This window comes from Camellia sinensis, chromosome 9 (genome assembly GCF_055761805.1).
Source record: "Camellia sinensis isolate YWXY chromosome 9, ASM5576180v1, whole genome shotgun sequence".
In the NCBI taxonomy this organism is placed as follows: Eukaryota; Viridiplantae; Streptophyta; class Magnoliopsida; order Ericales; family Theaceae; genus Camellia; species Camellia sinensis.
This window is the reverse complement of record NC_138969.1, coordinates 185035644-185051477: the sequence shown is the minus strand read 5'-3', so window position 1 is coordinate 185051477 and position 15834 is coordinate 185035644. Positions and strand designations below refer to the sequence as shown.

The 15834-nt window shown below is 40.3% G+C and overlaps 1 protein-coding gene across 1 annotated transcript; it reads left to right on the top strand.

Annotated features, from left to right (window-relative positions):
* The first annotated feature begins 138 nt into the window (after positions 1–138).
* LOC114267685 (receptor kinase-like protein Xa21) lies at positions 139–1546 on the top strand. Its single transcript, XM_028208728.2, has 2 exons — positions 139–393; positions 959–1546. Exons 1-2 carry the CDS (start codon positions 168–170, stop codon positions 1315–1317), a joined length of 585 nt encoding a protein of 194 aa, XP_028064529.2. The 5' UTR covers positions 139–167; the 3' UTR covers positions 1318–1546.
* Positions 1547–15834: the final 14288 nt, after the last annotated feature.

Sequence of the window (15834 nt, the reverse complement as noted above, 5' to 3'; positions counted from 1 at the left end):
GGCATTTGCTTTTGTTGTTAACATGTAATACCTTTGTAATGAAACTCTGATATATGGAAGAATGTGGTTATTTCTTATGTCAATGAATGTCTCATTTGATGGGTTTAATGTTATTATTTTGAGGGCGTTACAAAAAGTGGTTGTATTCTTACAACTATTTCTTAGATATGTTGCAGAGATTAGACATAATGATAGATGTTGCATGTGCTTTGGAATATCTTCACCATGATTGTTCAATGTCTTTGGTTCACTGTGATTTGAAACCGAGCAACATCCTGCTAGATGATGATATGGTTTCATATGTGAGTGATTTTGGCATTGCAAAGTTATTAGATTTGGGGGAGAGTGTCATACGTACAAAGACCATAGCAACATTTGGGTATATTGCACCAGGTGACTTCTAAATTTTAATTTATATTTTCATATTTTTGTGTTTTTTTTTTCATATATGTTTCCAATTTATATAGACATGCACTTTTCATATTATAGCACAAAATTTTAAATTTAATTTTCATAGAAATTTTTATGATTTTGTTGACAACGAGCTAATTCTCTAAATGGTAAATTACACCGATCTCCATTGAAAAATGATAAAAATACAGTAAATTTTGCAATTTCAATATAATTATATCGACCTCCCTTTCAATAATAAAAAAATTAACAATGTCAACTTTAATAAGTAAATTACTTTTTTGCCTTTACACATTATATTTTTCATTTGTCAAATTTAACAATAATACCAAATAACAAAATTACTCTTTTTTTCCACACGACCACCACCACATACCCTTCTTTCCCAAAACAACTCACCCATCCAACACATGCCACCATTGCATGCCCCTCCAATACTGCTATCCTTTAGCACGCCATGAATCCAACCATCGATACATGCCAACTTTCCACCACCAAAATTCTATAATTTTATTGACAACATGATATTTCTTTTGATTGTATGTAGAGTTTGGATTGGAAGGATTAGTATCCACAAGCTGTGATGTTTATAGTTATGGAATCTTGCTTATGGAAACATTCACAAGAGTGAAGCCTACTAATGAAATGTTTTTTGAAGACATGACGATGAAACATTGGGTGAGGGAGTCACTACCAAATGCAATCTCTCATGTTATAGATGCTAACTTGCTTAAGCCAGAGGAAGAACACCTCACTGCAGTTGTACTGCAGTGTGTATCATCCATCATGGAATTGGCTTTGAGTTGCTCTACAGAATCATCCGAGGAGAGGATGAACATGAAAGATGTTCTCGCAACACTCAAAAAAGTTAAACTTTGGTATCTAGCAAATTGTGGAAGGAGTTGAAAGAAGAAAAGTTGGGAATTTGGTATCTAGCCAATTGCAACATTCAAAAAAGTTGTAGCTGGTAGTGATTACGTAGTACTTGGATTGCTTATTGTGTATGCTTTGTATTTTTTTGCAACCTTTATACATGGTTGCAGTATGCGTAAGTAGTTAGCTTGAAGAACTAAAGAAAAAAATATATAATTAAATATGGTAAATGTATTCAAACATGTCTCTTTGAGACTTTCTTTCCACCCCGTGGTCACTAATTTTGAACAAGCTTGTGGAAATCCAACGATTTTCAATTGCCAAATGTGCACTAATTTTGTTGGCACAACCATATCAACAGGCTTAACATATATAGATTTTTGAAAGAGAAGCATCAATAAAACATTGCTTCGATATTTGCTTTAATAATACTACTTCTTCTATTCTTATTAAAAAATTTAATGAGAATAAATTAATAAAAACAAAAAAATAATGATAATAATTAGATTACAATAGTGTTGTCATGTGATCCTATGGAGCAACAAATGACCATCATACTATATTGTGCTTATTTTGAAAGCTAGAGAGGTTGGGTTGGCTTCTTTTCTGACACTAGCCCAATTTATGAATGATGAAGCAAGGCAAGCCCCAGGAAAGTATACACTGGTTCCTAGCTCCATCTTGACCAGCATCGTACTCTTGACAAGTTGGCATCCTTAAAGCAACTACTCATTGTTGTATTGCCCCAACCCAAGGAAGGGCATTTGGTGAGGAGCATTGTTTTGAAGAAGAGAAATTCATGGTTGAAAAACTATTTCAAGGAGGAAACTGGGCTGGAATGCTTTCACCAAATAATGCTTGTAGATTGAGCAAACCATTGCTTGCCTTCCCTCTCTTCTAAGAATTGTTGACATAAAACTTGCTTTTCCTTTCCCTCTCACAAACCTTTCAAAGTGGACAGGTTGGCGAGAATTTTCTTCCTTTGGTGTTGTCTCCTCACTAAGCGCACTTTGAAATATGAAGCATGAAACTGAAAGATATAAATTTGAACTATTTTAGAATAAACAATATTTGTTGTAGATGAAAAAAGAACTTATTTGTGTGATAACATATTTTGTCTAAATTGAATAAAGAATTGAAGCAATGTACAAGATTTGTCAACATGTACACTAAGGTGTACCCAAAGGAGGAAAGGGAATTAACATTTTCAAGTGCTTAAATGACTTTCCAGGGTTCCTTAAAAAAAAATAAAAAATAAAAAAAGAAGAAGAAGAAGAAGAAGAAGAAGATTTTGAGGGAGGAAAAATAAAAAGAAATCCAAGCACCTTCCTGAAGGAAATAAAATAGCTTGCTACAAACCTAAAATGTGCTCAATTTTCATTGCTTTTAGCAACCACCAATCATTAACCACATAGAAAAGATCAACAATTAAAACCTGCACTAGACAACAAATGGATTATGAAAAGTAACAACATAACTTAAATTTGCACAACATAACAGTATGAAGAGAGTAAACACTATAAAGAACAAACTCCTACTCCACGTTTCGATATTGGTGGAGAGAAAAGATAAGTGAATGAAATAAAAGTCAAAATTTTCACAAATTCTTACCTTTTTTTTCACCCAAAAATCTCAAATCCAAACACAACTTGCATGTTCGCCACAACACCATGAGTCAATGAAGAAAACTTTCATAGGCAAAAGCATTTTCATTCTCTTATTAATAAATAACTTAATCAATAAAATGAAAAGGATTTTACAGACTGAAAAATTGCACATTTATATACCACTTGAGTGTTGTCTTATTAAGCGAAAAAATGTCATTCTTTACTTGATTCTGAACACAAGTGAACATGGAAATCAAATTACTAGTGGTTTAATCATTTAAAATGAGAGTACCAACAAATAGCCCTGTGTTGAAAGGTATTGTTCATGAATGTCCAAGAGTGTTCTTAATATCGCTTCCAACAACTGATCATTTTTGGATTAGAAGGGAATCTTAAAACTCATATTTTGTCATATCACTGGTTTAAACCTCACAAGACACCTCAACATTGTGAAGCTTTAATAGACCAAAAAAAAAAAAAAACATAAAGAAACATTGAACTTTAAAAATTGGGTAAATTAAAAATAAGCTCCTTGAGGTTTTGCTTAAAATACAATTTGTCCTCTATAGTTCTGAAAATTACATCTCACCCCTTGAAGTTTATAATTTCATAACAAATGACCCTTTTATTAATAAACCATCAAGTTAATTAACAATTTTCAAAGATGTTAAAAATCTATTTGAATTAATAATTCAGATAAATTTATCATTGCATAGGAGAACAGTTATGAATTTTGTTTATTTTTTTGTTAATTATGTTAAATAATAAATTTTGATAAGGGGGTATTTGTAATTTTCTAAGCCTTAGGGGAAAATTCGTATCTTAAGCAAATCTCAAAGGTTGTATTTGTAATTTACCCTAAAAAAAATACAGAAAAGAAACTAAGAAAAAGCCCTTCAGGTAGTAAAAACTAAAAGATGAAGCAATTTATATTAATGTAACGCTCCAAATTTCTAGCCCAAATGATAATACAACAATCATGACTCTTTCAAAGAAAACTGAATATAAATCTCCAAACTTACATTACATGATACAATAGGTCTTTATGCAACAATACCTTAATCCAACAACAAGTAAATAAACAAATAAATACCCCCAAGGGTTTACAAGTTTCCAAGGCTTGAGCCTGTTTACACAAAACGGTTATTCAAACCCACACACATACAGCCCTTGGCTAACACACAGAGTCACAGCAAAATGAGAGTCTCGTACTCTCAACACACATTTCCTCGCCTTTAGTTAGGCGGCATCACCACATCTTTTCTTGCACAAAAATCCCATAGGGTGAGCATAAAGCTCAGTAAGAAATTTTTAACAAAGTATATACATTTTATACAAGTCTCAAGAGATGAAATGTACATGCCATGCGATGCTCTTTTGAAAGAAAATCACATCTTCATCTTTGAAAACTCTCATGCTCAATGATGTCATGTAATTTCAATTCTTCAAAACTTAACAATTCATTTCAAGAGCGGTAAATACGACTATGTTAATCCCTAGGTCAGTGTCTGCAAGTAAACTATACAAGTACTACCAAATTGTCATTTTTACCGGTATTAATCGGAAGGCTCGACACCTATCCGCGCGGGTTTTCGGTCTTTCACCCCAGACTCTCAGGCCAACTTATTCAATATCATCTACACCACCTATCAAGACTTACCAATGTATTTACCCCAAAACCATTCCATAAAATCTTGTTTCTCAACATTCTTTTCTCAATGCAAGTTTTCAAATCAACTTTCAAAGATTAATGTAATCAAATGAATTGATATGCCAACAACACAAGATGAATATAAATACTTTTATTCCATTCATCATCCAAGGAATAACACAATTCCTTCTTCTCAAGTATCCTCAACAATTAGTCATTTCAAGACTATTTCAATGTTTTGAACAATAATTTCCAAAATGAACAATAATTCTCATATTCCCTGAAATTCATCATTTATATAAATATAAATAAGAAATTTTTCAAACATCCATTTATTTTGACACAAAAAATAAATATAACAATATCATTCATGGATTTTCAGTCTCTTAAAAAAAATCTCCAAATTCTAGGTTTTCTCACCAAAATTATACAATTCAAATCTTTTAAAAGAAAACTTTCTAAAATCATCTTTTTTTTTTTTAATCAACGAAGATCAAAATCCATAAGATCATTTTAAAAGAATAAGAGACAAACCTACTTTCAAAATCGCTCAACTTCTTGAATCAACAATCAATTTTCAAAGCTATCGAAAGATAATTTCGAAAATCATATAAATCTTGCAAAAACATATATATATATATATATATAACTCTAAGAAAATCCCTACCTCAAGTTTTGAAGAAGAAATGAGATGAAACCCCCAAAATCAACAGTGTCGAAACTCGATCTTCACTGCACACAACGAAGCCCTCGAGAAGTTAACCAACTTTAATGAAGAACCTATGGCAGAGCTCTAATGGATCTTGAGAAATCAAAGTTTTGATCCAATTGGGCATAGGGAAAAGTAGAGAGAAGGGAGAGGAAATGTTTTTAGAGAGAGATATACAAAAGTGATATGAAATATCAGATTCACGAGCTGATATAACATGGTTCGCTCGAGGGTGGAAAGCCCCGTTCGAGCGTCGAATACAACTTCCCAGTACTTTTGCAAACAGGTCAAACTTCTGGAACCAAACATTCTTCGCTCGAGCGCATAAACGGCCGCTCGAGCGGACAAGCAATTTCGAATCTATTTTGTAGTTTTTCTTAAGGGGTGCTACCCCTCAACCCCGCCAAAGCACTGCCTCGGACCCGCCAAGGGGCGCTGCCCCCTGGACTCCCGTGAGCTGACTAGGCAGCTTGATCCCTGACTTGCCCAGTCGAAGTGGCAAAACATGAAAGAAGGATCGAAATCGGGATCACTACAATTAAAAAGAAACAATTGCACTCTAAAATGAGATGAGAGAGAGAGAGAGAGAGAGAGAGAGAGAGAGAGAGAGAGAGAAAGAGATGTGATTTAAATGTCTTCTTTCATACAGAATGAATCTACTTAGATTGTTCATGATGGTTCACCCCTACGAAAAGAACACAAGGCATGTGATAATTATTCACAAACATTTAGCATAAAATGCAATCACATCACTAGCCTCCCTAAATGCCACCTTGCATCAACCTAAAATACATTGCATAATTGGACCTTTTTAATTAAATCTATGCAGTAAAAAAAAGAAAGACATAATTATCAACTTGTATTTTCAAAATGTAATTTTACACTACAATCGCATCGCCTTCCGTAAGTAATAATTGTTGACTTCTTCAATATAATTTCTACAATCCTTTGCGAGAAATGATAGACTTACATGTCCCCTGCCTCAAGCACAAATAAATTGAAATTTTTGTTCATTTTAACACCAACTCTATCATATAATTTAAGTCTCATTTCATATGTAGTTGAAATATCCTATTGCACTTGTAAAACCAGAATTTCTTGGTCCCATTTCATTAGATATGGTTAAGTACTAAGGAATTCAACATCCAACTTTCATTTGGGCATAGAATTGCATTAAGCATAGATTTACAATCTGTTTTTGTTTGGTTTGCTTGTTTTAATCCGTCACTTTTAGTACAAGCAACGATTACAATCAAGAAACAATTCCAGCCACCAAATCTGAATAGTTATTTCTATTCAAAATTACATCTCACCCGTTTGCTATTCAGTTTTAGAAATGCACAAAATGGTGCAACAAGCACAAGTTTTAGTGGCTAAAAAGATATTACAAACTCTTCATAGCTTTAGCAAACATGTGACATTTCTTCCCAGATGAAATTGTTTAAAGCACTTTGAAAGGTGTCTAGAAAGCTTCATGGTGTACGAGACATCACACAACAAAAATTTCTTTTTTCTGGTGAAGTGAAAGATTATAGACGAGACAATAATTTGTGTAGTTGATGTTAGAAATGGTTTTGGAAAATTATATTTTTTCCTTTACTTTGGTCTAATTTTTAGGTGGGGCCTATGCGCCAAAGTTGGCGGGTCTAAGTGGTAACGCGTTCTGTGCCGCATTGTGATTCACGTGGTATATTTGGTTGTTCAAAACCATTATCGGGTGAATGGGAAATTAAAGCCAAAGAGAACTCTATGGAAATGGTATATTGGTGAGGTTTCCTTAAATGTTTGAATTAAAAGTTTGTCCCACATTGGTTTGGCGGGCAAACTTTTGTGGGTTTATAAGGCTTGAGTTAATAACTTGGGGAGGGCTTCAAGGGGCACTCCAAGTTTGTAAAAGGAAGAGGTTATGGGCAAAGTGGGTTAGATCCATTGGATCCAAAAATAAACACAAGCACGCGCTGCCGCCAACATCGGGCTGGGCTGGGCTTGGGCGCGGGCGCAGGAGTAACGATCCTAGTTTTGCCACCTCATTGAGTATGTCGGGGATTGAGCTGTCCGGTCAGCTCGTGGGGATCCAGGGGCAGGGTCCCTTAGCGGGTCCAAGGGCAACACCCTGGCGAGGATCGAGCTGCCCGGTCAGCTTGCGGGGGACCAGGGGGCAACGCCTCTTGGCAGGTCCCAGGGCAGTGCCCTGGCGGGGTTGAGGGGCAGCGCCCCCGAAGCAAAAATGCATAATGTATTTGAAGTTGTTTGTCCGCTCAGGCAGAGAATGTTTGGTTTCAGAAGTTTGGCCTGGGGCTTTCCACGCTCGAGCGGACCATGTTATATCAGTTCTTGAATCTGATATTTCAGATCACTTTTGTATATCTCTCTCTCTCTCTAAACCCTTTCCTCTCCCTTCTCTCTACATTTTCCTACGCCAAATTGGATCAAAACCTTGATTTCTCAAGATCCATTAGAATTCTGCCATAAGTTCTTCATCAAAGTTGGTTAACTTCTCGAGGGCTTCATTGTGTGCGGTGAAAATCGAGTTTCGACACCGTTGATTTTAGGGGTTTCATCTCTTTTCTTCTTTAAAACTTGAGATAGTGATTTTCTTAGAGTTATATATATATATATTTGAAGGATTTATATAATTTTCGAAATCATCTTTCGATAGCTTTGAAAATTGATTGTTGATTTGAGACGTTGAGCGATTTTGAAAGTAGATTTGTTTTTTGTTCTTTTAAAATGATCTTTTAGGTTTTGATCCTCGTTGATTGAAGAAAAGATGATTTTGGAAAGTTTTCTTTCAAAAAATTTGAGTTGTATAATTTTGATAAGAAAACCTAAAATTTGGTGCACACTCTATATTATGATATTTGAAAATCAAAGTCAATATCTCTGTGTAGATCTGGAATAATCCTTTGTTCCATAGCCTAGGGCTATTTACAACTAGTCAATTGAGACTCCTTTGATGTACTATCAGTGCATCAGAGATTCGGTCATCAGTTCTTTTGAGAGGCTACAATTATTGCAAGCAATGGTGTAGCAATAAAATACTTGTAATTATGAGACATAATAGTGACTATTTTGACTAAAAATAAAAGGATCACAAATGATCATGTCAATTTGTATAAAATTTTTAAAAATTCTGCTCGTATAACATTACTCCTTTCCTATTATCTTCAAGAGTTTAAAATTGAGAATGCTATTTATTTTTAAATATGCTAATTTAGTAGTCAACTCCTATGCTAGTGACATAAAATTTTTAAAAATAAAAAGAAAGTGTTTAAGAATATATTTTTAACTTTTAAATGAGTTAATATTTAAGAAGCCTTACTCTAATTTTCTCATATTTTTTTTAAAGTTTTTATAATACACATGGCACTTTACAATTAGCCTGAACACTTCTAATTATATACATAACATAATTATATAACATAACAATAATATACTAAATTCCACTTGAGAGGGTAATTCTTGGGAAAATTGGGCCGAGCTGCGAGTTGGGCGTTGAGGCCCAAAACACGAAGGACTAGGTAAAAAGGCCGTAATGGATACTCCGGCCCAGGAGAGCAATGTTACTCCGACCTTGGGGAGACAAAGTTACTTCGGCTCACAAATGATGAAGTTACTTCGGCTAAAGGAATGGCAAAGCTACTCCGGTCCGGAGGCAACTCGGAGTTAGGCCGGTCTCAGAGTTAGTCCGGTCACAGTATGTTCTGGGAAGGCCGGTTTCGGAATTAGTCCGGTCATGACTTACAATGGTTAGGTCGGTCAGAACTTGTTACTTGGAAGTTTGATCTAAGCACATCAAGGTTGAACAGGGCAGCCGAAGTAAGGAGTTAGAGGAGAAGACCGAGCTAAGGATAGTTCGGCCCTCTGTGGCTCGGTATAGCCAATTTTACTTCGGTCAAATGGAAGTTCGGCCATAAAGAAAACCATCCCACTTGGTTTGAGCAGTGGGGGAGGGTGTAAAAGGATAAGCATTATCCTTAGGAGAATGAATCCTAGCAGGACTCTGCATGGAGAAATACAAGTCCTACTAGGATTGTGCCATATGAAACTTATAAAAGCTCACAAGCATCACCTTGGAGGAGGTAATTGAACACAATCTTTCTGAGAACTTAGAGCTTTGTCTATTTGTCAAGTTTTTCTGACTTAGGCATCGGAGAGGTTTCCGCACACACCCGCCGGCTAGCTCACGTTTGTGTTTTCAGGTGACAAAGCGACGTCGTACGGAGAAGCGTGGACTTGGTCAACAGGATTATACGAGGAGAATTATTTCCTCCCCGTACAATTGGCGCCGTCTGTGGGAAGAACAGACAAGAACAAAAACCTCTTGACTAAGCTTCTCCTTTTCTCATTCAATGGCACACATTGAAGACTTGCCGCAGTCCGCCGTCGACGGACTAACTCCAGAGGGGGGCGCAAGGCGTGAAGGATTACCCTCTGTCCCTCCCATGGCGGATCTGGAGCCCCAACAACATAACTCCAGGAGGAGTGACAGGGGAAGGCGGAATAGCAGCCCTCGTCACTCTCAGAGTCCTGACAGGCAAAGGAGGAGGATTGATCCTCAAGCCCTGGAAGATCGCGTGAAGGAACAAGATGAACTAATTCGAAAGATGGCGGCGGACATGGAGGCTTTGAAACGCCAGATGGAGACTAAAGATGTGGCGACAGGAGAGGGGCGCAAGCACAAGACGCCCCCTCGCCACTCAGAGAATCGTAGTAGGAATGCTACACCCTCCCAAGGAGAGAGCAGAAGCCTCAGGACAGGCGACACTCACTCCTTATCCTCAAGTACTCGTCACTCCAGGTCTGAGAGGACGAGATCCGAAAGATCATACACTGAAGGAAGCACGTATTGGCCTTCACATTCACACCAAACCAGATCTAGACAAACAGAGCTGCCCAGGTCATCCGACTTACGAACCGTGCTAGAAGAAAAAGCACGATGCAAGGAGGATGCCAGGGCAAGAGATCCACACCGAGTTTCGGCCTTACAACGGTTGGCTCCTCGGACGCATGGAAGCGTCGAGGTTGGAATGCCAATACCGCGACCGGCCTACGAACCAACGGACAAGGCGTTGGCAAGACTACAGACTTCGCCGTTTGTCCCAGCGATCGAAAACGCGCCCCTACCATCAGGCTTCCTTCAGCCGAAATTCAATACATATGAAGGGAAGACGGACCCGTATTCACACCTAAGCCACTTTCGCCAAGTCATGGCTGTGTACAGGCGAAACGAGGCCTTAATGTGCATACTCTTCCCGTCAAGTCTTGGCGACCTAGGCTTGACTTGGTTCGAAAAGCTCCCAGAGGGCAGCATAGCCTCCTGGGCCCAATTAGCGGAAGCGTTCGTAACGAGGTTTCGAACAAATACTAAAACACCGGTGGAGATAGACCAGTTACTCTCCATCGACATGGGTGAAAAAGAGACCCTCAGATCTTACAACAGTTGCTACTGGGAGACTTTCAACCAGATTGGAGACTGCCCCACCAATCTAGCCATTGCGCAATATAAAAGAGGCCTTCCAGTAGGGAACAGACTAAGGGATTCGATTACCATGACGCCACCCCTCACCATGGAGGCCCTGATGGAAAGAGTGCATCAGCACATCAGGGTAGAAGAGGATGGCGCACGTGCAAAAGCAAAAACTAGTACAACCACAACGCCAGAAAAGAAGACCTCAGCAAAGGTCAATACAGTAGATCGACAGAATAAAAACGGACGTGGCAGACGAGATAACGGAGAAGACCCAGACAAAAGATGGTTGAGAATCCGCACTGCCATAACAACGGTGTTCAAAAAACCAATATATCGGATTCTGAGCGAAATAAAAGACAAGCCTTTTGTCAAGTGGCCAGCCAAGCTAGGGGAAGGTCAGAAAAATTACGATGACAGATCACGGTGCACCTTCCACAAAGAAAAGGGGCACCGAACTGAGAATTGCACGCCACTAAGACAGCACTTGGAAGAATTGGTGGCAGCAGGCCACTTGGACGAATACATTGAAGGAGGAGCATAACCGGCCCCCCAAGATCATAATGACCATCCCAACAGAATGCCAAACGATGCACCACCTCAAGGCATTATCAATGTAATTCATGGAGTTTTTGAACCTGAGCGCGTATGCGAGCTCAGAGGTTCAATCAAGAAGGCTGAGCACTTTAGGGAAGTATTAAGTGCCCAACCTGCCATCAAGAAGGGGAGGACAGAGGCAACAAACGTCATGTCCTTTTCGGATAAGGACTTGGAACGAATTTACTGCCCCCATAATGATGCCCTGGTTGTCACTCTCCGAGTCAAGGATTTTGACGTCAAGCGGATTCTGATTGACCAGGGTAGTTCATGTGAGATCATGTATTACGACACATTCAAGCAACTGAAACTGTAAGACAAAGACTTGGCACCTGCAGTTTCTCCCCTGATTGGATTCAACTCCATGCCAGAGTGGCCTGTCGGCAAAATAATCCTTCCAGTCAGAGCAGGAAGTGTAACAAAACAAGTGGAGTTCTGGGTATTGAAGGTCCCCTCCACCTACAACATCATCCTGGGCAGAACATGGCTGCATGCCATGCGTTCGGTAGCGTCATCATACCATCAGGTAATGCGGTTCCCCAATGACGCCGGTATAATTGAAGAAGTCTATGGCGATCAGATTATGTCAAAACAGTGCTTCGCCACAGCGAATGGAAGCCGAGCTGCCAAAGGATACGTTCATTCGGTGGAAGAATCAGAAAGTAATGAACTATTTGCGGACGTCGGCAAAGAGGCTGATCAGAAGGCGGTGGAGGACTTGGTGGAGGTAAAAATAGATGAGAAGAACCCGGATAAGTTCTTCTTGCTTGGCTCATCATTGTCCAGCACTGAGAGATTAGAGGTCTTGGAATTCCTGACCTCTAATATCGAAGTGTTTGCCTGGACACCTTACGACATGCCAGGCAGTGATACAAACTTCATCAGTCACCAACTCAATGTCCACCCATCCGCCAGGCCAGTCATTCAACGCACACGCAGATCGGCACTCCACCACGCCGAAATAGTGGCAGAAGAGGTAGGCAACCTGCTGGAGGCAGGAGCAATAAGGGAAGTGCACTACCCAAGGTGGATCTCCAACACAGTCGTAGTGCCAAAAAAGAATGGTAAATGGCGTGTCTGCGTCGACTACAAAACAGTCAACAAGGCGTGCCCAAAAGATAGCTTTCCTCTACCAAGGATAGATCAACTGGTGGACCTAACGGCAGGGCATAACCGTCTTAGCTTCCTGGATGCATACGGAGGCTACCACCAGATCGCCATGCATGAACCAGACCAGGAGGTCACATCCTTCACAACACCAAGAGGGTTATATTGCTACAAGGTCATGCCCTTTGGCCTAAAGAACGCAGGGGCGACATTCCAAAGGATGGTCACCAAGATGTTTGAACCATTGTTAGGCAGAACAATGGAGGCTTACATCGACGACATGGTGGTCAAAAGCAAGGATGAGAATGACCATCTTAAAGATCTAGGCGAGATGTTCCAGATCCTAAAGAAACACAAGCTGCGCCTCAACGCGTCCAAATGCGCATTCGGAGTTGGATCTGGCAAATTCTTGGGCTTCCTGGTGACCAACCGAGGTATAGAAGCAGACCCCTCTCAGATCAAAGCAATCCAGGAGTTGGAGAGACCAAACTCAGTCAAAGAAGTGTAGCATCTCACTGGTATGGCGGCTGCACTCAACCGGTTCATAAGCAGATCGTCGGACAGATTACGACCGTTCTTCCAGGCTTTAAAAGCCAAGTTTGAATGGGATGAAGAATGCGACCGAGCTCTGGAAAGCTTGAAGGAGTACATGTCTTCCCCACCACTACTTGTTACTCCAGTACCTGGTGAAGAACTCTTTTTGTACCTGGCAGTCTCCCAGCACGCAGTCAGCGCAGTGTTGGTCCGTGCAGAAGGAATACAACACCTGCCCATCTTTTATGTCAGCAAGACATTGTTGGGAGCCGAAACAAGGTACTTGCCCTTGGAGAAACTAGCATTAGCATTAATGATGGCATCCAGAAAATTGGCACACTACTTTCACGCCCACACCATAGTCGTCCTCACAGCCTTTCCACTAAAAGCTCTATTTGAAAGGGCAAACTTTAGTGGGCGAATCTTAAAGTGGGCAGTGGAGTTGGGACAATTCGACATTAAGTTCCAACCCAAGACCGCAATAAAAGCCCAATCTCTGGCAGACTTCATCGCAGAGTTTACTCCTGGAAGTCATCATATCTGCCCAGTCGACCTGACTGACACAACCGAACTAGGGACGGAAGTTGACGCCGGAATAGCGCAACCCCTAGTGGAAGGTAGTCAATCAAGCACAAAGGCAGACCATACTAAGGACAACAAGGAAGAGCCAAACAAAGGCTCGCCAGCAGTTCAAACAGAGGACGAAGGGCAGACAGCCAACATGGACTTTGAAGAAAACACCATTCTTGACCTCACGACATCGTCTGATCCTTCCACTTGCTGGAAACTATTCGTTGGAGAGATGTGGAAGCTCTTTGTGGATGGAGCATCCAACCGACATGGTGCAGGGCTTGGCATAGTCCTCATCTCTCCAGACGGCCTGGTTATAGAGCAAGCAATCAACCTTGGCTTCCCAGCATCCAACAATGAAGCGGAGTATGAGGCGCTTCTCGCAGGACTCAAGTCAGCACACTTCATGAAAGCAAACGAAATAATGGTATACAGTGACTCTCTGCTGGTGGTAAACCAAATTTCTGGCGAATACGAAGCAAAGGACGACAGAATGGCCAAATACCAAGAGTTAGTCAGAACGGAGATCAAGAAGTTTGATGTGGTAAGGATAGAACAAATTGGCAGGGAGGAAAACAGCCGAGCGGACGAGCTAGCAGGCCTTGCCTCAATGGCAGATACATCAATCCCTCATCCATTACTCATCGACTTCTTACCAAGACCAAGCATAGAAGACCTCGAAGCAGAAGAAGTATGTTGCGCAGAATTAGGCCCTTCTTGGATGGATCCCATCATCCTATTCCTAAAAGACGGCATCCTACCAGAAGAGAAAAAAGAAGCCAACAGAATAAGGGCAAAGTCGCAGCGATTTTGGCTATCTCCATCTTTGGCATTATACAAGAAGTCATTCTCTGGGCCTTACCTCAAGTGCGTTCATCCCAGCAAAGTAGAAGCATTCCTGTTCGAAATACACGAAGGGGTATGTGGAAGTCATCAAGGAGGAAGGTCGCTCGCTTACAGGGCTATTTCGCAAGGATATTGGTGGCCATATATGCAAGCAGACTCAGAGAAATATGTGAAGAAGTGTGAAAAATGCCAGAAATTCGCGCACCAAATACATCAACCAGCAAGAGAACTCCTACCCTTAACTAGCCCATGGCCTTTCGCAATGTGGGGCTTAGACATAGTAGGACCACTTCCAACAGCACCCGGGGGCAGAAAATTCTTTCTCGCAGCAACAGACTACTTCACAAAGTGGGTAGAAGCAGAAGCATTGGCGTCAATCAAAGAAAAAGATGTGAAGAAGTTTGTTTGGCAGAATATTATCACTCGGTTTGGCATACCAAAAGCACTGATCTCTGACAATGGAACTCAGTTCGACGGCAGAATCTTTAGAAGCTTTTGTGAAGAATACAAGATAGAGTTCTACAATTCCACACCAGCATATCCTCAAGCAAATGGGCAGGCTGAAGCATCAAATAAAGTCGTCTTGGATGGACTAAAGAAAAGGCTAGAGAAAGCAAAAGGCAAGTGGGCAGATGAACTTCCTCACGTCTTATGGGCTTACCGCACCACGCCTCGGCGATCAACTGGAGAAACACCATTCTCCTTAGCCTATGGAATGGAAGCAGTGATCCCACTAGAAGTTGGCCTCCCCACAATTCGAAGCGAAAATTTTGATCCAGACTTAAATGGAGAAGCCATAGCCTTAGAACTCAACCTTGCAGAAGAAAGAAGAGAAAGAGCGTTAGTCCACATCGCCTCATACCAACGAGAGTTAATAAGAAAATACAGCAAAAAGGTGCATCCAAGACAATTCAAGATTGGGGATTGGGTACTACGCAAAGTAATGGGAAACACCTTGATCCCAGGAGACGGCAAGTTAGGCCCAAATTGGGAAGGTCCTTATAAGGTGGTTGGTTTAGCAGGCAAAGGGGCATACCACCTAGAAGACAAGGATGGCAAGGCAATCCCTAGGCCATGGAATACGACCAATCTCAAGTTATTTTACTTTTAGCTTTTCTTTTCAAAACATATGTACTTTTCTCTTCCTTCAATAAAATGAGAAATTCTTTTTAGCACGAATTATTCTTTGTAAAAGTTAGCTTGAAGGACTAAGTATATTGCAGGCATTCTATTCTAAGTTAGCTGGAACAACTAACTTAGAGGTTGGCTGGATTAAACCAACACCCTTCCTAAGCCCAGGATAAGGATCCAGGCTGCAGGACATTTGGTCGGAATAACCAAATACTATAAGTTAGCTGGAAAAAATAACTTCAATAGTTGGCTGGAATAAACCAACACTTATTACTCTTCAGCCGAAGTAAGTGCATGGCTGAAGAGTAGTTGGCTGGAATAAACCAAC